Source organism: Hipposideros armiger, unplaced genomic scaffold, assembly GCF_001890085.2.
Source record: "Hipposideros armiger isolate ML-2016 unplaced genomic scaffold, ASM189008v1 scaffold_60, whole genome shotgun sequence".
NCBI classification, from domain to species: Eukaryota; Metazoa; Chordata; class Mammalia; order Chiroptera; family Hipposideridae; genus Hipposideros; species Hipposideros armiger.
The window spans coordinates 4,096,411-4,118,794 of NW_017731410.1; the positions used below are offsets into that span (position 1 = coordinate 4,096,411).

Sequence of the window (22,384 nt, forward strand, 5' to 3'; positions counted from 1 at the left end):
CACTTGATGTTATGAACAACAAAGACTGAATAAATATCTGTGGAAAGAATATATAATTAAAACAACTGAAAATTTAGTGTGGGACTTGACTGGTGGAAAGGTAGATTGTGGCAGAATGCAAAGGATCTTCAATGCCATGATAAAGGATTTGGACTCATTACTTATTAAAGGTTTTTAACAGGAAACTCACATTTAGATCTGTGTTATAGAAAGATAATTCTGGCAGAAGTTTGGAGGATGGACTGGAGATAATGAGGCCAAAGCATGATATTTGTAATTACAAAATGCTATACAAGTAAGTTATCATAATTATTACTTTTCCTAGACAGCTGTGGAAGCAAATTTTACTGTCATGCAGTTTTCTATAATTCAAAGTAACATAATTTCTCAATCATATATTTCTTGACATTTTACTATTTACAAATTATACCCTGGAATACTTTCCCTTCATTTTACCTTTCTCTTCTTCAGTAGCAGCTGTAGATTTTTCAAATAAATTGAAGTTCAAGGTACTTTCCCCTTCTGTGGCTATAGGAGGCTTTTTCTTTTCATTCTGTTGATGTGAAATCTTAATGGCTGGATTGAATACTGGATGGTCTTCTAAAGTTTCCATTTCTACCAAGAAAAAACATGATGCTTAGGTTTTATGCATTTGTTTTTTATGCCTTTCTACTTTTTAAAGATGGTTTAAAATAACCAGCATTTCTTCTGCTTCCTTATAGCCAATTGTTCAATACCTCCTACTAGAAGTCAGAGGCAATCTATTTTCACATCATATACTAAAATTTTCATTTTTATTTATTTATTTATTTTATTTATTTAGCTGGGCCATCCTGCCACCTGTTGGCAGCTCAGCAGCAGCTCAGCTCAGGCCGGGAATCGAACAGGTGACCCTGTTGCTCAGAGCTCGCACTCTTGAGCACGCTCTTAACCAACTGAGCCACTCGGCCGGCCCTTAAAAATTTTTAAATAAATTGTTTAACAAATGCAGAAGGCCTGGAAAACATTTTTCATGAGAAATACTCATGGAATTGTATTCATCTGTCCTTATTGAATGGAGGTGATATTTTATGGTATATATCAGAGGTTGGCAAACTGTGGCCTTCAGGCCAAATCCAACCCTGCTGCCTATTTCTGTATGGCCTCTGAGCTAAGAATAATTTAAAATTTTTTAACTGGTTGAAAATATAAAAAAATATATAGTGACGTGAAAATTATATTAAATTCATGTTTCAGTGTCTATAAATAAAATTTTATGAGAACATAGCCACTTGGTTATGTATTATCTATGTCTGTTTTTATGCTGTGACAGCAGAGTTGAGTAGTAGTGACAGCGTCTGTATGGCCTGCAAAACTTAAAATATTTACTATTTGGCTTGTTACAGAAAACATTTACCAATCTCAAGTATAAACTGTTCAGAAACAGCAGACATATAAGAGGCAACCTCCATCCTAGGAAGGCCAATAAAGGACAGACAATATTCATCCAAGAATTTAAAAGTGTTTACCTCTTTGAAATTTCTTTATTTTTTCTTGAGCCTCTTTTTGCCCTTGCTTGTTTTTTTCTAGTTTAAAGGTAGCTGCTTGCTCCTTTGCATCCAGAAGTTTTGCTGCAAGGTGCAAGTACCTTTCATTCTGTTCCAAATAAGACAATGATAAGAAAGTAAAAAGAAGAGCAAGATTAATTTATCTACCATCAATGTATTATATCAAAACCTGTGACCTTTTGATTGTATTCTTTGATCCAGCAAATCTACTTTTAGGAAGTTTTCATAGAGAAATAATACAAGTGGGCAAATTTGCAGGTACATGGATGTTTATTATGGTAGTGAATAAAAAGAAAAAATTGGAAATCAAGTGTGGTACATCTACAGAGAAAGCTAGCCAGCCATTAGGGAAAGAAATGAGGTAGTAAAAGAATGAGAGTGATCTGTATAGAGAAACTTCCTTTAAATGTTAAATAGAAGAAAGCAAACTACAGAATTAAACGTATGCATGAGCTTCTTTCAGTATAAAAAATTTTTATTTTTATATCTCTTATAAATATACATATTTAAAGGATATATGCAATAATATAATAATACCCATCTGAAAGTTACCTTCCTATACCTCTACTTTATAGAAGACAGGGACATTAAAAAAAGTGGCCTCTGGGGAAAATGGTTGTTACAAAATTTAAGGACTTAACTCTGCAGTGCAAAAACTAGACAGAGTTAAAATTTAAACTCAAATTACTGGCACTTTTTCTTAGGTTAATAACACACAGCAGATGAGAAGCATCAAAGCATGGGGTGGAGAAGAGGACGGCATGTATAGTGCTGCTAGGAAACACAACTGCTAAGATGATTGAAAGACAACTAAGGAAACACACCCAGCTGAATTCTGGGACAATTCTGTGTAGAAGCAAACATCGATATAGTAACAGATAGGAGGGTTAGCTCGCTCCTCAAATTCACCCAAATCACTCATTCTTTCCATCTTTCCTATCTATGGCACTGATAACACCATCCCTCCTCCACCTACAAATCTCTTGCTGTCTCTGTTACCTTGACCTTTATATTCAGTAAATCACCAATTTCTATTGATTCTTGCTTTAAATGTTTCTATTCCTTTCCAATTTCCAATTTGGGACTTTATTATTTCACATCTGAGTAAGTGCAATAGCTACCAAAATGGCCTCTCCATGCTTTCCAAATCACCTTGAACACTAATAAATTTAACTTAAAATGTCAAATTCTTGTCACCTACCCTCAAACCTTTACTGGCTCTTTACAATAAATGGGAAGAGTTGTCAAATCCATTTTCTGGGCATCAAAATCTTATAGTCTCAGATGAACTCATCTGTTTACTATCTGCCAGTACGCAACTACACATTTTATCCTCTATATATGATCACTTATTTTTTAACACCCAAAGGCCCCTTGCACAATTCCACTTCTGTACCCTGTTCACATTATTTCACCCGTTTAGACCCTCTTCCAATCCTTTATTGCCTATACACCCTTCAAGTCCCACTTCCCTTCTTTGCAGTTAACCTAATGCTCTAATCAGAAGAGATCTTTCTCTGAATCTCAAAGTAGATTTGTACTGTCCTAAATTCTTTTTAATTTAATACAGCATATGGTTAAAAAACAGAAGAGTATAAAAAAGAAGTCTCCATCCACTCTACCACCCCAGTCCTAATCACTAGTAATAGCTTCGTGTGTATCTAAATGTTTTCTTTGCATACATAAGAATGCAAATATATGTATACCGGAGGTGCCAAAAAAATGTATATACATGACTTGTCTTCATCTTTTGTTATTGGTATATATTGAGTATTACAATTTTAATAGTCTTTTCCTTTCTTAAAATGTGTATACATTTTTTTTGGCATCCTCTGTGTATTTATTTTTTGTTTCACATATGTGTTCATCGTAACATGCTATTCTGCAACTTCTTTTTCTTTCTTTTTTTTTTTTTTTTTTTTTTTTTTTTTTTTNGCTCAGCTCAGGCTGGCATCGAACCGCTGTTGCTCAGAGCTCAAACTCTTGAGCGAGCTCTTAACCAACTGAGCCACTCGGCCGGCCCTTCTTTCTAAACCAATTTTATTAAGGTATGATTTACTTACAATAAAATGCACCCATTTATAGAAAGTATACAGATGAAACTTTGATAAATGTATACATCCGTGTAACCATCACCACAATCAAGCTATAAAATATTTCCATTATCCCCAAAAATTTCCTCATGATGCTTTAGAGTCATCCTTACCCCACCTCCAGATTTAGGCAACCATTGGTCTGCTTTCTGTCACTATAGATTTTGTATAGATTACTTTTCTGGAATTTAATAATGAAATTATTTAGCATGTACTCATCTCATTTCTGTCTGGCTTCTCTCATTCTTGTATAATGTTGAGAGTTACTTGCAGTGTTTATGAATAAAGTTGCTATAAACATTTATGTGTGTACAAGTCTTTTCTTGTGGACATGTTTTCATTTTTCTTGAGTAAATAAATACCTATGAATGAAACTGTTGGGTCATATGGTAAGTGTATGTTTCACTTCAAAAGAAAAGTGCCAGTTTTCCAAAGTGGTTGTACCATTTTATACCCTCAAACAATGTATGAGTGTTTCAGTTGCTCCCCATCCTTCCAACACTTGGTATTACTTTTTAATTTTAGCCATTTTGATGGATATATAGGTATATCACTACAGTTTTCATTTTCATTTCTCTGATGACTAGTGATGTTGGACATATTTTTACATGTTTATTGGCCATCTATATATCTACTTTTGTGAAGTGTCTGTTGTCCTTTTAAAACTTCTTTTATAAATTCTAGATATGTCTTTTGTCAGATATGAGTATATATTACAATATTTTCTTCCTACAAATTGCTTTTTTCACTTAACCTTATATTTTTAGTTTATCTTATATCTAGGTTTTCTCTTTCTAGACTATGGGTTTCCTCTGTAAAGGAATGTGCCTTTCCTTTTTTAATACAAAGAATTTAGCAGACTCCTTACACATAACAATCATCTAAAAATATTTGGTGATTATCTCTTTAAACATAGGAAAATGTAATTAACAACCAATGAGCAGTTGTTTTGTGTCATGTTTTTCCCTAAGTGTTATTTTGTTTAATCTTTATATCAATCCATAGAAGTAGGTATTTGTCAGATTTACAAATGAGGATACTGAGGCTCAGGGAAGTTAAATATTTTGCCAAGAAATGTCTAGCTAGAAGCCTGACCAAATTTCTACTCACAGGGTCAAATTTTTCCTCCTCTTCTAAACTTTTAGAATTCTCACTCTTTTCTTCTTCATTTTGTTGATCAGCGTACCGCAAAATCCATTCTTTCATATTTACTTCCATATTTTTTTCTTCCTTTTTTGGCTAGAAAGAAAAAACAAATATCTGAAAAGCCAAAGTTAGAAAAAGGTGTCAAAACTATCATCAAGTGTCACTGTTTTTATAATTTCTTTACATTCAAAAACAGTAGACACATAGCCTCAAAAATCATGTTCTGTAATGTTCAGTGAAGGACATATGAATTGAACTCAACATTACTTTAAGTAAAGTCTAAAATTGCATAATCCAAAGAATATGTTTACATAAGGGGCAAAGAAAATGACAGGAGAACTTAAAAACTAAAAAACCAGTGTTATTCCTTAAACACAGTAGCTTTATGAGGATGATGCTTCCATAGATATTTTTGTTTTTAAACTTTATTGAGCTATAACTGATATATAAAAAAACTGTACATATTTCCTGTATATTAACATGATACATTATACACTAATTACTTAATATATTATAATGTATACATAATGTGCATATAAAATCATTTTGATGAGTTTGGACATATGCATACACCCATGATACCACCACTACAATCAAGGTACTAAACATATCCATCATCTCCCCAAAATTTCCTTCTGTTCGTGTGTGTGTGTGTGGCGGGGCGGAGACGGACGATGGTAATATGTGGTAAAAACACTTAACATGAGATCTATCATATTTTAAAATATTTAAAAGTGAACAACACTGTATTGTCATTATAGGCAGTGCTGCACAGCAGATCTCTAGCACTTCTTCATCTTGCATAACTAAAACTTTATAACCATTAAGCAACAACTCCCCATTCCCTCTCCTCCCAGCCCCTGGTAACCACCATTCTATTCTCTGCTTCTACGAGTTTGACTATTATAGATACTTCACGTAAGTGAAATCATGCAGCATTTGTCTTTCTGTGACTGGCTAATTTCACTTAGCATTATGTTCTCTAGGTTTATCCATGTTCACAGATGTTTTATAATATGCAGAGTATAAGTGTAGTGCCCTAAAGAACTACACCTTCCAGTATTCATGCTTTCTGTAACCCTCTTCCACATGATTTTGGACTTAGCCATGTGACTTGATTTAATGAATGGGACGTCAATAAGAATGATACAAGCAGGGCCTTGATAAAATTTGTACATTTGGGCTTATCATCTTGAAATACTTGCTCGTAGAAGCCAAAGGTCATGTAAGAACCAGCATATATGGCGAAACCCAATCCAGTCATATGGCGAGAGGGATACCTGGCCAGCCTCCAGCTGAGGCACTAGTCATGTGAGTAAGAAACTATTTTGGATGTTCCAGCCTCAGGAGATACCTGTGGAACAGAAGAATTGCCCAACTGAGCCTAGCCCAGACAGCAAAATCTTAAGAATAAATTATTGGTTTAAGCCACTATATTTTGAGGTGGTGTGTTATTTAGGAATAGATAACTGAAACAGAAAATGACAGAAATGTTTGGCAAACAGTAGGTTATGTTCAATAAGCAGAACTGTTATAGCAACCTAATATTTATACTCTTATGAACTGCTATACATGCTTCATTTTGATTTTATACAACTTTAAATGTTTAGTTCTTAAATTACCTTAATCTTAGTGTCTTCTTCTTGTTTTTTGGTTTTAGGTTGCAATGGAGGTAAAACAGTGGCTTGTATTTGAGGAGACTGGAATTTTGGCCTACTTTTAGGTTGTTCCTCTTCAAATTCCTGACTAAATCCTTCAGGAAGTGCATCTTAAAAGAAATTGGGAAATATTGATTAGACATACACACAAACCCTGCCTGGACAAAGAGCACCTAGTTTTCTTGCACCCCTCATCTCTTAAGAATAGAAATCCTGTGAAAAACCTGGTTTTACTGTCAAACTAGAAGTGGGAACTCATCAGATGATGATACCTAGCCTATTTCCATTTGGCATTCATTTCACCCTCGATGTGGTATACCCCTAAATTTTCATAAAAAGGTCTTAATCATTTCCACTCGTTAGTTGCTTGTTATAGCATATGGCAGTATCCTTAATCAGTCACACAAGCAATTTGCATTCAAGGTTCTTGCCAAAGAGTACAATCTTGGCCCTCTGCTTAATCAAATATTATTTATCCAATGCCAGATGGCCCTAATTTTTAAACCAAAATTAGGAGACATAGCCTGATAGGTTACAGATAGGCAAACTTTGAAAATTTGTTGTATTAAGTGCATTGTAAAATGACTAGTAACAACTGAAAGCAACACACACCAAATAATTTCTTCTTGCATAGACTACAATTTCTAAGGAGAATATACTAAAAAGAATTAAAAAGGGTAAGAACATTCTAAAAATAAATAATTATAACTGAAAAAAATTTAAGTACAAGGCCAAAGATTGATACAACTATCACATATACTGAAACTATTTCAGAAGGTTTTAAAAACTGAAAGAATTTTATGACAATCTGTTTACCATCTGAAAGGTTTAAACAGAGCCAGTCCAAAGCAGAATGAAGATCACCTCCATGTAAGAGTGTGTTAGTCATGGCATCTTCAATGTCCTTAGTCTTAAATGAAAATGCTTGTAAAGCCATGTATAAATCCTATGAAAGAAAAATGTAAAATAGTCATTTTGTCAATTTTCTCTTTTTCATTACTAATTTTATTCTCCCATTCATTTTAAACCAAAATCTCTGACACAAATTAAAATTTCAAAAATATATTTTTCTTAATTTTTTTTTTTTAGTTAGAAGAGTTAAATGTGCTCACTGTATTGAGAATTTGAGAACTACAGATACATTTTTAAAAGGGCCAGGAGAAACTGCTCACATTCTCACTATCCAAAGATACTTTTTTCAATATAGTATGTTTCCTTTCAGTCATGTTTCTATGATTTTGTAAAAACAAATTTCACTTAACACTGTAACATAAGCATCTTTCCAAGTTATTAAAAACTTTTCACCCCTCTTAATAGAATAACAATCCACTGGGCAGACATATTATAATCTAATTATTCATTTTCCTGTTGGTGACCACTTAGGATGTTTTTGTATTTTATTATAAGCAGTGCTTCAGTGAACATGTTCATACATATAAAGAAGTATTTTAATATACTTTCTAAAGCATAATCTTTAGAATTGGGCAGAAGTGGATTCAAATCCAGACTGTTCTTACTCTGCTACTTACTAATTAGTAATCTCAGACTAACTTGCATAATCTTTCCAAGCCTCAATTCCTTCATTTAAAAAACGGGGTGAAATATATTCTGGGATTGTTGTGTCAGAGAAAATGTAAGCAAAGTGCCCACAGAGTATAATAACATCATTTTGGGGATGTAATTCGTTTTCATATTACAATTTTAATGTGTTCATTTGTATCTCGCACAATTCCTTCCCTACTCTTGTAGGTGGAAATGATCTACATAAAATTTCAATGGAAGTTCAAAAAGTCATTTTATCTCATATGTGAAAATGTCTTTACATGCTCCACTAAATATAAAGAATTTTTTAAAAGTTTGCAAAATACCTGTAATTTTTTGGCAGTAAGTCTTCCAGAAATCACACCCTTGTCATTATTTTGCTTTTTATGCTCATTGATCACTCCAATAATTCTTTGCTCTAGTTTGTTATTAATTACCACCTGTTGAGGCCAAAAGCATCATATTAGAAGCTAATTTATTAAATCATATTTAGTAATTAAAAAATTAGAAGCAAATCAGTTTTCTATATCATTGACAACCAAGCCTAGAATTTTGGCTTAAATCAGATACATTAATTATCGTATTTTGGACTACCATTTATTAGACTACATTCCTACCACATATTTAAGAAAAAATGGGATATGGAAAAAGCAACAACATATGGCAAGAAAAAAATTCCTCTTATAAAGCCTCCTAAAGCCATATGTTTCAAGATATTGTCCTTGGGCCTCCCTTGGGTTGCTATTCCAAAGACATATTCCTAAGCCCTATCTTAAACATACTTGGGCATGGAGCCCAGAAATCTGCCTTCATGTAAACCAGCCCAAGCACATAGCCAGAAAGAATGGAAGCTACTCTAAAAAGGGGACATATCGAGTCAAAGTAAAATCTGTATAAATAGTACTTAGGTTACACAAATTCTTATATATTTTCAAAAATAGTAATTAGGTTACACAAATTTCCTATTTTTCCCTAGTAGCCATTTAATCTTTTGTTGTTTCCATATTTGTAACCTAAAAGTACACAAACATTTACCTACAGAAATACCTTCCCTTTATTACCTCTTTATAGAACATCTACTATGAGCTAATAAGCACAAAAATATACTTCAGGAATTCAGTCTAGTATAGTAAACATACATAGAAAGATAAACTGTAACCCAGCATGGAAATTATTAAAAAAGACATATGAAGTGCTGGTGAAACCACCAAGAAAATCAACCTGGTGAGTTATAAAGGATTTCATTAAGGTCACAGAGGTGACAAATGGAGAAAGAGAAGTAGGGTATTCTAGGCAGAGAGCCCATGGGCAAAACCCCGGAATCATAAAATCATATGGGATTTGGGGGAACAATGAGATGTGAACTAAAATTTTAAGTGGAGGGGAGGCTGAGAAGGTATATTAAATCAGATCTGAAAGGATGTGTATGCTATGCTTACAAGTTTGGATCTTACCCAATCTTCCTTAATTTCTTACTGGCTCTCAATATACGTGCATGATTTACTTTATTTAGTATAGATTAGCAATTATTGTACTATTTATAAAAATGTTAAATACCCCATCATCTTCTTATGTTTAAGAATATATATAAACAAAACAACAGCAACTTGTCTGTTCCCCTTCCCCCAATTCCCCAGCACCGTTCCCATCCCCCCAATTCCCCAATAAAAAATCTTAAAAAAATTAAAAAAAATAAAATATATATATATTTTATTTTTTTTTAAAAAGGGAACATTTCTTAAAATGACTCAAAACCTTGGTACTTACTTTCAAAATAGATTTATCCAGATTTGCAGGACCACCAGAATCATTTGCAGAATTAAAACTATAAATTTTTGGACCTGTATTTAACAGAGAATAAATAGACAAAGCAATTTAATGATTAATATCCATTATACTACTTTAATTTTCCTTTATAGGTTGTTAAATATTAAATATTTGATTTAAGCATTTTCCCCATTTCACCAAATAATGCAATCTAAAAGTCAACAATGCCGCCTCTAAATTTTCACAATCTTTTAACCAATTACCATTATCTAGGTTAACCAGTATCCCATAAAACGCGAATGCCTGAATATCTTTAACTCTATCTTCATCTTATTTTTAAAATTAGATGCTTTTCTGCCTGGTACTTATCTGAAGTAAAACCTCTCAGAGGCTATTAAATTCTTGGCAGAGAAGATTGGCGATTGTAAAGAGAAAGCATCTCTCTTAAGTTAAAGAGGGAGTGAGAGGTCCTATTATCTTCTATTATGTCCAAGGTTGCTGTACTAGTTTCCTAGAACTGCTGTAACAACCATGAACTTGGCGGTTCACTGAAACAGAAACACTTTCTCACAATTCTGGAGGCTAGAAGTCCAAAATCAAGGTATCAGTAGACCCATGCTCCCTGTGAAATCTTGAGACAAGAATCCTTCCTTGCCTCATCTGGCTTACGGTGACTGCAGATGTTACTTGGCTTGTCTGTCTCTTTCTTCACATGGGTCTTCACATGGCCTTTTCCCTGTGTCTCTCTGTGTCCAAATCTCCCTCTGCTTTCTCTGGACACTAGTCATTAGATTTAGGGCCCACCCTAAATTCAGGATGATTTCATCTCAAGATCCTTAATACCTGCGAAGACTTTTATTTCTAAATAAGGTCACATTGTGAGGTTCCAGGTGGACATGAAGTTTTGGGGGGACAAGTTGCCAAGTCAACAGAAACACTATCTTCTAACAATGATTAACTTGGAAGGAATAAATATTATTTTGATCTCATGATCTCCTTACTCTCTTAAAAAATACTGAAGATCTCAGATAGTTTTTATGTGGGTTATAATATTAATATTCACTATAATAAATTAAAAGGGAAAAATTATTCATTAATTCATTAAAAATAATAAACCTGCTCATGTTAATATAAATAATACTTTTATGAAAAATAACATTTTCCAAAACAAAAAAAAATTAGTTTTCCATTTTTGCACATTTCTTAATATTTGGCTACTGCATTCAATCTGCTGTAATATTATATATCATATAGCCACTGAAAAATGTCACTATACATTCTTGAGAAAATAAGCATGAAAATGGCAAAAATAATATAATTATTATGAAAATAGTTTTGATCTCATGGAGATCCTGTCTAAAAAAAAAGTCTCAAGAATTCCTCTTGAGCACACTTTGAGAACCAGTCCTGAATAAGAATAATCCTAGAATCTTATAAAACCTAGTTACTCTGCTTTTATAAACCTCAAAATAGAGACTTTTTTCCACTTTGAGAAAACTAGACATTAAATTTAAAAGTTGCTTATGTCATTTTAAAAGGCAAAGATTTTAGTCTCTGTTGGCTTACATTAGATTCTTCATTTTAAGATACTAGTTAATATAATTACACCTTTTAAAAGAAAAACAAAAGTTTTTGAAAATGACTATTTACATTTGGGCAGTCTGAGCTGGTGACATTACTTTTGTGCTGTAGTTATCTAGGAGGTACCCAAAACTACCTGAATATGTTAAAAGATAATAACAATTATGGTATAGTATGGTTAGTCTCCTTATCTTGTAGTCTAAGACTCTACCTTAATTCTAGTAACCTTGGTTATAAACTCATGTCACTGGCCATAAAGAAGAGTATAAGTATCGCTGAACCATTTCTGGGGGTCTTATCAGTTGCAGTAAACTCATTTACAAACTTAGCATACTAATGAGAGTCTTAGGGGTCCCTACACTCATCACATTTAGGAGTCCTAGTTTTAACTCTTTTAAAAAAGGTACAGATGGATTAGCAGTTCATTACCAAGGCTACACTGAGAAACAGCTCAAGGATGTGTTATTGATAGAGATGGGATTATAAATCCCTTTAATAACATGTTTTTGTCTTTTAAATTAATGAATTGAAGATTGCAGTAAGCTCTCATTTGTCTCCTCCAACCATTCCACCTAAGATGTCCAACCAGATCACTTCCTGGAGGTCAGCTTATAAACTTCCAGAGGGCAAATAAAAGAAGAGCCAAGTCCTCAAAAAATCAGGAGGGGAATGTAAACAATTACTGCTGCGCATTCACTGGGTGTCAATCAGGGTTAAGATTTTTAAGCAGCCTGAATGAAAACTCCAGAATTTGAAATGTATATTTTAACAATTTTTGATGGGAATCCTAAAATGTATTTACACTTTCTGCCATACTGTATACAGTATAATAAACAAAATTCAAAGCTTTTTATGATGCATTATGAATATTTATTTCTGTACTGAGAGGCGTTCAGAGGCTACTGAAAAGGCTGAGCTTACTCAAGTCCCTGAGACTGATCTAATTTTCTATTTGGTGATTCCCTGATTTCCTTTCCTGTTAGCTGCCAATTTTCAAAATGTCAACCTAATAGCTTCTCACCCCCAGCTTCTAATCTGTTACCTAGGAAAAAGTGAAGACTTCAGAAGAAAACAAATGTTCAAACTTTTAAATTAGTAACCCTATCTTGAAATGCAATTCTAAGTCAATAAGCCATGGCATAAAGATAGTTCCCATTCTTTTGCCAAGAAAAGTGTCCAAGATTTCTGATAGTTGCTTTCCTTTGGTTTTCTGTTTCAGATGGAAGACGTTATTTAAAATCGGACTGGAGGTAAGGACATTATTATGAGTATATCCAAGGCAAAAGTATTATAGATTTCAAGTTTATAAATCAAAGTAAATGGAAAAATGCAATATATGTAACTGGCTCTCAAAAATCTTACATTGAAGTTGAAGCACAGAAAAAACTAAGTGATTTCCTCAAGATGACTCTGCTAATAAAAAAAAGCATAATCCAGAATAAATTTTTTGTTGTTGCCCAATACTTTTAGAACATACTCCTTTTACACTATATTGCATTTTACATCATACAATGACTGTAATGACCCACTATCACTAAGACATGAGTTGCTAGTGCTGCTGACAGCTGTACTGAGGCACTCTGGCTTCCTTCTAACCAATAGTGCACATCTGAAAAGGGATCAGAACAGGGATAAATAAGACCTACTGGTCATAAGTAAGATCCAGTCCTTGTTCTCATGGAGTTCATATTCAGATGGAGCAATAAAGCAAATAATTATCCAAATAAGGGGAAGTACAGGATATCTAGCGAATAAATGAAGGTAAACTGATATAATCTAAGTAGTCAGGGTCTGTGAGAAAGTCCGTACTGCCAGAACCACCTGACTAATGCTTTAAAAATGTAATTCAGCTAGTCTCTCCCCCATTTAATACCAACACCAATCCCTTCTCTCTCGCGCCACCCATTCTTTCTTCTTGTCAACATGCCAAGCTTAGGGCTTTGGCCTTGCTCTCTCAGCCTCAAACATTGTCTCCCTACCCTCCAAAACCTGGTTGCTTTGAATCATCTCAGTTTAAATGGTCCCTCAGGGAAGACATCCCTGTCCTAAACCAAAATAGACTCCACCACGCAATTTGCTCTTCACCAAGTCACTGTTTTCTGACCTTCATAGCACTTTTTCTTCCTTATTTTGGTGATCCGAAAAAATATTTATAATGGCTTTTATGAATTTACTCATGATATCAATTCCTGAGTCTTATTTCCCTCTTACGATTTTAAGTCTCATCTAGGTTTAAGGATTTTCACACACACAAGCCTTATGGTTGTAAGCTACCTCCCAAACCTACTAATAACGTAAGGTCCTTGAAAGCAGGGATCTCAGTTTGTTTTGTTCATGTGGTAATCCCAGTGCCTAAAATCTTGCCTGCCACATAGTAAACCAGCTTTTCAAAAAGTATTTGATGAACAAATGAGAAAACAAGAGTAATAGAATACCCAGAATTGTGCCAAGAGCCATTTCATGGCACCAGTGATTTTCTACCTTTAGGTGAAAGTACAATTTTGAGTATGCTACATACAATCCTCCCAAGTGTTTGAAAAGACAGAGATGGAAGTGGAGTAGAACAACTATATTTATATTAGGAACTACAAAGAGTTCAGAGATAATGGTTTTTTTTGGTGTACTTTTCCACTTTTTTCACAAAAGTAGTCTTATTATATGTTACAAAAAAATACCCAAACAAAAGAAGGAAAAACAAAAAATCACGTGGCAATCTGTGTAGCAACATTTTATTTATACGATATATATTAATAGTTTTAAAAAAATTCCTACAAATGTAGTAGATAACCTCTCATTTTCTCTCTCTTGATTTCTTGGCCTTTTAATAATTCCTCTGAATCTTTCCTTGTCACTTATCCAATAAATTTTTTGAATTAACTATAGGCACAGCACTAGAATAGACACTGAGGGATGTTAATGTATATCCATGAAACAGTTCCTACCTCCTAAAATTTTGTAGGATACAGTGTATAATGTCTCACATACCATGGGCAAGATCTATATATCAAAAAGAATGACTCAAACAATACATGAGCTGTGAATATGGGAAGGATTAAAAAAGGAATTGACATTTGGGGTGGTATTACAGGATTTTGGTTGATAGTGTTAGGGGTAGATGGCATTTCATTAAGAGAAAATGGCAAGAATAAACATGAAGAGGCAGAAAGCCAATAGCTGCATTTAGAACAGTGAAAAAACATCAGATTTGGGCCAGCCGAGTGGCTCAGTTGGTTGAGCTCACTCAAGAGTGCGAGCTCTGAGTAACAGCAGTTCGAGTCCCGGCCCGAGCTGAGCTGCTGCTGAGCTGCCAACAAGTGGCAGGATGGCTCAGCTAAAAAAAAAAAAAAGAAAAAAACACCAGATTTGCTGTAGCTGAATATAGGAATTAGTAAAAATGCTGGAAAGGGGGGCTCGGATGCTACATGAATGGTTTGGACTTGATCACAAAGTCAGTTAGGATGGGGTGGATGAAACTGAGAAGTGCTATGGGCAAGACAGTGTTTTGCAAAGATCAATCTGATGCTTGTATGCAGGAAGGACTGGAGGAGGAAAAGAAAGCAGAGCTAGAAAGACCCATTAGAAGGCTTTGCTGGTACTCCAGGAATTCACGAGTACCTAAACTGAGGTGTGAACATTGCAAATAAAAAGTAAAAGGGTATACATGGAAGATAATACGTGAAGACTGCACAGAGCTTGGCAAAAGATTGGATGTGAAGGGGAAAGGAGGGCATCAAAAATAACTACTGACCATATCTTCTTTATCTAATCATCTATTGATGGGCACTTAGGTTGCTTCCATAGCTTGGTTATGTAAATAATGCTGCAGTGAACAGAAGGGTGCATATATCTTTTCAAACTAGTGTTTTGGCTTTCTTCGGATAAATACCCCGAAGTGGAACTGCTGAGTCATAAGTGGAATTGCTGGGTCATAAGCTAGCTCTATTTTTCTTTTTTTTTTTAAGCTGAGCCATCCTGCCACCTGTTGGTAGCTCAGCGGCTGCTCAGCTCGGGCCGGGAATTGAACTGCTGTTGCTCAGAGCTCAAACTCTTGAGCGAGCTCTTTACCAACTGAGTCACTTGGCTGGCCCTAAGGTAGCTCTATTTTTAATGTTTTAATGAATTTCCACACTGTCTTCCATAGTGGCTACACCAATTTTCAATCCCACCAACCGTGCACGAGAATTCCTTTTCTCCACATACTTGCCAACACGTGTTTGTTGATTTATTGATGAAGGCCATTTTGACAGGTGTGAGGTGATACAATGGAACATTACTCAGCTATAAAAAAGAATAAAATCTTACTATTTGCGACTACATGGATGGGCCTGGAAAGTATTATGCTGAGTGAAATAAGTCAGACAGAGAAGGACAAATACCCTACGGTCTCATTTAAATGTGGAATCTAAAGAACAAAATAAATGAACAAACAAAACAGAAAGACTCATTGATGCAGGGAACATGCTGATGGTTGCAAGATGAAAGGGTTGGGGGAGGAGGGCTGAAAAAGGTGAAGGGATTAAGAAGTACAAATTGGGGCCGGCCGAGTAGCTCAGTTGGTTAACAGTTGGCTTGGGACGCCAGCTCTGAGCAGCAGGGCCCCAGTTCGGATCCCACGAGGGCCAGTGACGCTGCGCCCTCTACAGCTAAGGTGGTGAACAACAGCTCGACCTGGAGCTGGGCTGCCGTGAGTTGCCGGTGATGGCATAGGCTGCAGCGGGGCTGCCATAAGCTACTGTGAGTGGCTGACGGCTGGCGTGAGCTGCCGTGAGCGGCCATCCAATGGCTGCAACTGATCTGCCTCAGCCAGGAAGAGCTTAATGATCACAATACCAACATGGGCCAGTGAAGCGACGTCCTCTATAACTAGACTGAAGAACAAAAGTGCAGCAACCTGTCTGTTCCCCAACCCCAATTCCCCAATATTAAAAAAAAAAAAAAGAATACATTAAAAGAAAAAAAGGTACAAATTGGTAGTTACAAAATGGTCATGGGGATGTAAAGTAAAGCATAGGGAATATAGTCAATAATATGGTAATAACTAAGTATAGTGCCAGGTGGGCACTAGACCAGTCAGGGGGAATCACTTCGTAAATTATATAAATGTCTAACCTATGCAGTACACCTGAAACTACTATAAAATAATACTGAACGTCAACTGTAATTGAAAAATTTAAAAAATAGGGGTAAGGTAAAGGGAAATAAGAGGTTCAAATTTTCGGGAATAAAACAAATAAGTCATGGGGATATAATAACAGCATAGGAAACATAGTCAATAATATTGTGAAAGTGTGGTACGGTGTCAAACGATTGTAGAACTTAACCATGGTGATCACTTTTTTAGTAATCAGCTACGGTGTATACCTGAAACTAATATAATATTGTATGTTACCTATATTTTAAGAAAAGCCTTTAAAAAAATAACTATTGACATTTGTAAAGAGGACTATTAAAGAACAGAAACATGGAAGTCAGCTAAGAAGCTAGTTTAGGGGAGAGGAGTATAGTGTAGTATCAGCCAGGTTAAATTTGAAATACTTGCAAAATAGGGCCGTAAGGTACAAGTAAATAGAGAAATGGCTGACTTGAGCTTGAACAGTGACCAGAATTGGACATGTTGATTGAGGAGTCATCCACAAAGGAAAAGACAAAAGTAATGCAAGTAGATGAGCTCTCCTTAAAAGGGCTGTAGAGAGGGAACTATACTATCCCTGACTGACATCTTCAGTGAAGGTCACATTTGGGGCCTGGAGGAGTGGGGACCCAAAGAATACAACAAATAACTATTAGAAATTTCAAAGCATTAAGAGGAATATCAGCAAAAGACAAAGAGCCAGAAAGAGGCCGATTTACAAAGTAAAAGTGCCACAGAATAGTCAAGGAGAAATCTTATGTATCTGTAAATTACAGGCATAATAACTTTGTAGTTAAAATGTTACAATGAATTGCAGGGCCAAGAATTATTATCCACTTCCTAGGTGAAGATTTGGTACCTGCCTACTTCTTCAGTCTCTCCTTCTGAGGCAATGCTCACATGCTATGAGTACCTCAAAGGTCTAAGCTCTTTCTTGACTCAAGATCTTTACACATGGTGTTCCTTACCTCTGCCAGGAGTACAGAATTAACACTTACTTATTTATCCTCCTGATCTCAGCTTAACTGGCACTTTCAAAGAGACCATCCATGACCCATGCCTTTCCGCAGTAAAAATTAAGATTACCACGTTAAATTCTCTTCCTTGGCTTTTTATGGCACAACAATTATAAAGCAGTGTCTGTGTGATTATTTAATGCCTGTCTCCGCCATTAGACTGGCAAGCTCCAGGAGAGGTGATATATCTATTTTGCTCATCCCATTCCTAACATCATGTCAGACACACAGGTGTGTTTAATGAATATTTGTTGTATGACTATTTCACTAAGTACAAGTAAACAGGCTAAGCAGGTCAAAACAGCGCATAACTGTTCATCTTTTAAAACCAGTTGTAACAGTGGCCTGCTGATCTTGGGAGTTGGCAATCTCCAAGTTTTTATAAAGCCAAATTGCAGAGTAGGCAAAAATGAATGGCTGCAGTAAAGATTGCAGATAATTTTACAGTATGTTATATCCATATTCGGTGTGTAACTACTGAAATCCTTATTGATTTTTTTTCCATAACATATGGTAACACTACATCGTGGCTGAAAATGATATGAAGACCAGGTGGAAAATGGGTCTGGCTCCAAGAGGTTAGGCACTCCACACACTACTCTCTGCATTAGGCTTGCTAGTTTGGATGATCATAGCTCAGGAATGGTCCCTGCTGAAACGTGAGCTAATGCAATTTTCATTTTATTCTCAAATAAAGTGAGGGTTGTGTAGGAGATGCCAAGCTACAACAGGGCTACCGTCAGAACTTTGGAGGCCCAAAGCGCTTTAGACCGATCTAAAACAACGCTATCCAACAGGGAGATAGCAGCTCCGGTGGTGGAAGACATAAAATTTGAGACTGAGAGTCCACCCAGGTGCGAAGGCTTCTCCATCGGGACAAGCAGCGGAAAGCCCGGGGCCGGACGATCTCGTACCTTGCTTGACTCGGGATTCCCGGGTGCTGGCGGCTGCTGCGGCGGGGGCCGGCCTGCTCACTGGATTCTTGTTTTGGGCCTCGCCCGCAGATCCGGCTTCGGCAGATTTAGTTCTAGAAGCAGACACGGCGGCCCGGAACGCCGCGGCTCCCGGCGCCTTGTGTTTCTTGTTCTTCCCGCCCATGTTGCAGCTTTGGTCGAAGATTCCTCTCGGTGCAGGGCTGGCAAACCCCTCAGCACTGCAGCTCTTTACATTCCCCGGGCCCCGCGTCGCCACCCGGCGTCCTCTATCCGGGCTTCTCGGACCTGGGAGATCGCTGCCTCGCAATTGGTCCGATTCATCAAGGTCCAGCCCCCTCGCCGCCCCTTCAGATGCCTGCTGGGTGCCGCACTCCCTCGTGGACCTCCTCTAGCCACCGAGCTGCCCACCCATTAGTCGTCGGAAAGGAAGCAAAGGTCAGAAAGGAAAAAGACAATAAGAGAAAAAGAGGTCGGGGAAGTTGTCAGCAGCTGTGTGCCTCGACTACTTTTTTTTTCTCCTATCGGCCTCCGTTGAAGCTTCACTGTCGGTGCGGTCGCGGAGCATTGTGGGTAGGAGGGAGATTCGGTCTCGCAGCTCTGAAAGATGGCGGACGCTTTCGGGGATGAGCTCTTCACCGTGTTCGAGGACGACTCGACCACTGCGCCCGGAGCCAAAAAAGACAAGGAAAAAGAGAAGGGGAAGTGGAAGGGGCCGCCAGGGTCTGCGGAAAAGCCCGGGTAAGGAAGCTGTCCAACACGTACTTTTTTTTTTTTTTTTGCGTTCTCAGTGCTGAGGGAGGAAAATAACGACTCTTCTTGAAGGGCCCTAGAAAGTGGGGTGTAAGTGGCGTCCAGAAGTGAAGGGGTTCGAGAACAATGTTGGAAGGAGGAGGAAGAATGCTGGTTTGGCGAAGCGGGGTCCTGGCGTTCCCCGGTGTCCGCAGGCAGCGTGGACTCTGCGGTTGCACTTCCCTTAGGCCCACGTTACTGACTGTACCAGAGTCTGCGCTTTGGGGTCGTGAGCGCATGTAAGGTCTCTTGTCAGGTGGTTTAGCACCAGAACAGCATCTGGCAGGTAGTCTTTAATAAACGAAACAAATGGCTAGTTGAGTAAAGGGTTAAGAAGCTTAGAGAAAGTGACTTGGGTTGACTTGGAGAGGAAAGGGCAAATAGCAACAGAAGAGAGAGATTTAATCTGCAAGCTGTAGTTTTCCTGCCCATAAAAAGGAGATGATAGCGCCTAACACTAGGGTTATTGTGAGGATTAAATGAGATTATATGTGTAAAGCGCCTAACAATGTTACTTAGCAAAAGCTAGTAAATTTTCAAAAGCTAGCTATCGTTGAGTTCATTAAGGAAAAAATTTAAAATTACTGGTCCGTAAACATATACATAGACTGGTGCTTATAACCACCAGAAAGTGTAGAATTGTTTATAGAACAGTGAAAAGCTAATGCATTAGATAAAAGGTGGTTCATTGGGCAGTTTTAATCAGGGTTTGGAGAAACACTGGAACTGGAGGTAGATACTTGGAGGTTATTTGAATGGGTGGTGTTTGAAGGGGAGATCCCTATGGGAAAGTATAATGATACAGAGATAAGAGGGCTAGCAGAACGTAAGTGTAGTGTCACATAAATAAGAGTGACACAAAGTAGAAAAATAGCCTTCCTCTCATTGAGTTGGAGGGCGTGATAAACTTTTGGGGAACTTTTCAGGGAAAATGAGAAAGGTTTTTTTCAATTTTTCCAAACAAAATAATTAATTGTTGTAGTTTGAATGGGCAACTGTGATATTATGAAGACAATACATATATAATTTCCCACTTTAGTAAATACTTTGCTTCAAAATTACTAGGGTAAAATTAATTCAGTTTGCAGCTGTTTCCACAACCTTCCAAAGTGAAAACTTATAGTATATAAAAATGATCTAGTTTACATTTTAATCTTATTAAGATACATGTGAACATTAGAGAAGGGAAATATGTAAGAAAATAGAGAACATTAGTAATTTATGGGACTTCATTTACTATAGGTGTTTTAGGAAAAAAGTCCAATTTGCCTGATTCCAACTATACTATCATAATTATTATAATCAATGTATATAGCTTGATTTCCATCTGATTTGTGTAACACAGGAGGGCAGATCATGGAACTTGAGAGGAACTTATGTGTTAATACTCTAAGCCAAGTGGTTGCTTTTTAAAAAACTTTATATTATGCGAACTGTCTTTATATAGAGACAGAGAGAAATACTAGTATGAAAAACTCCCATTAACCATAAATCAGCTCCAGCAATATCAAGTCATTGTCGGTCTATGCCCACACCTTTTTTTTTTGTAAATCAAATGCACTCATGTTATTTCTCCTAAAATATTTCAGTATGCATCTCTTATTGATAATGACTTTCTTTTCCAACATAACCTGACAAATTTTATAGTAATTCCTTAATATCATTGAATCCAGAGTGAAATTTCCCCAGTTGTCTCAAAGGTGGTTTGTTTATTTTTGTTTTTTTGTTTTTTTGTAATTGGTTAATTTGGATTAGAATCCAGACAAAGTCCATACTGTTTTGGTTGTTATGTCCCTTAAGTCTTTTATTCTACAACAGTCTTCCTCTTTTTTCCTTATGCCATTTATATCTTTTGGAGGGGTGGTGAGAGTTAAAACCAGGTCATTTGTCTTGTATAGTTTCCCAAATCCTGAATTTTCTTTCTTATGCTGTCATTTAACTAGTTACTCTATCCTCAAGTATTTACTGTAAACTGTTCTTATATCTAGATCTGCACTAATTGATATTGTATAACAGCTACTACCCACCAGTAGCAATGGAGCACTTAAAATGTAGCTCATCAGAATTGAGATGTGCTGTGAGTGTAAAATACACACTGGATTGTGAAGACTTAAAAAAATGTAAAATATGACATTAATTTTTATCTTGATTATTGAAATGAAAATATTTTGTATATATTGAGTTAAGTGAAATATATTAAAATTTGTTTCTTTTTAAATTAACTTTTAATATAGTTACTAGGAATTTAAAATTACATGTGTAGCTTGCGTTATATAGGTATATATATTAGGTAGCATTGACATGGGCTTAATTATAATCAGGTTCAATTGTTTTAGATAAGAATACTTCATGGTGGTGCTTTTACTTCCTATAGCATTATGTCTTAAGATATACCTGATGCTGTCCTATGCTTCTAAGATTGATCAGAGTCAAGCATGTCAGCCTGATCCCTCATCAGCCTTCACATAATGGCTTTAGCACCTGTGATGATTGCCTTACTCCATTATTTCAGTAGTAGTTTCAAAATGGTGATTTTTCTGTTTTTATCATTTTTCTCTGCATTTGTTACTGGGAATCCATCTATAGAAAAAGAACATTCCCTTATCAGCTGTTTACCTTGAAATACAGTTCATAGAGGAAAGACAGGATACATGTTTGATTCTCTTTTTAAGAGAAATGAGTTGTAGCCTAAGGGCTTCCAATGTTGACCAACATGGGTGTCTGATTATGTGTTTAGTTTCTTGATGAATTGATGGATTTTTATATATTTGATGTGTTTTACTCCTTTGCACTCACTAAAAAAAAAAAATTTAAGAACTTTATTGGCCTATAATTGAAGTACACTAAATCATCTCCACAATCAAGATAACATTTCCAATCATCCCCAAAAGTTATGCAGGTCCCCATTGTAATGCATTCCTTTCTCTAATCCTACCTCCAGGCAACCACTGATCTTTATAGTGCTATAGAAAAGCTAGAATTTTATTTAAATAGAATACTATAGTGTATATTCCTTTTTTGCTTAGCTGCTTTTACTCAACGTAATACTTTTTTTTTAATTATGTTTTTTAGATTTTTTTGAAAGATTTTTATTGGGGAATTGGGGGATGGGAACAGCGCTGGGGAATTGGGGGAAGGGGAACAGACAAGTTGCTGTCCTTTTGTTCTTCAGTCTAGTT

The 22,384-nt window shown here is 36.1% G+C and overlaps 2 protein-coding genes across 2 annotated transcripts in view; one reads left to right on the forward strand and one right to left on the reverse strand.

The window, feature by feature from the left end:
- Window positions 1–18,720, reverse strand: part of DHX29 (DExH-box helicase 29) — a 44,713-nt gene extending 25,993 nt beyond the window's left edge. The window contains exons 1-8 of the mRNA XM_019641439.1: window positions 18,396–18,720; window positions 9,754–9,827; window positions 8,313–8,426; window positions 7,261–7,390; window positions 6,409–6,554; window positions 4,751–4,879; window positions 1,509–1,635; window positions 457–615 (exon numbers count right to left, since the gene is read on the reverse strand). Of these exons, the coding sequence (XP_019496984.1) occupies window positions 457–615; window positions 1,509–1,635; window positions 4,751–4,879; window positions 6,409–6,554; window positions 7,261–7,390; window positions 8,313–8,426; window positions 9,754–9,827; window positions 18,396–18,579 (1,063 nt within the window). The 5' untranslated portion in view covers window positions 18,580–18,720. The remainder of the gene's footprint in view (window positions 1–456; window positions 616–1,508; window positions 1,636–4,750; window positions 4,880–6,408; window positions 6,555–7,260; window positions 7,391–8,312; window positions 8,427–9,753; window positions 9,828–18,395) is intronic.
- A 67-nt stretch (window positions 18,721–18,787) lies between these two features.
- Window positions 18,788–22,384, forward strand: part of MTREX (Mtr4 exosome RNA helicase) — an 85,885-nt gene continuing 82,288 nt past the window's right edge. Inside the window, exon 1 of the mRNA XM_019641440.1 lies at window positions 18,788–19,154. Coding sequence (XP_019496985.1) covers window positions 19,021–19,154 — 134 coding nt within the window. The 5' untranslated portion in view covers window positions 18,788–19,020. The remainder of the gene's footprint in view (window positions 19,155–22,384) is intronic.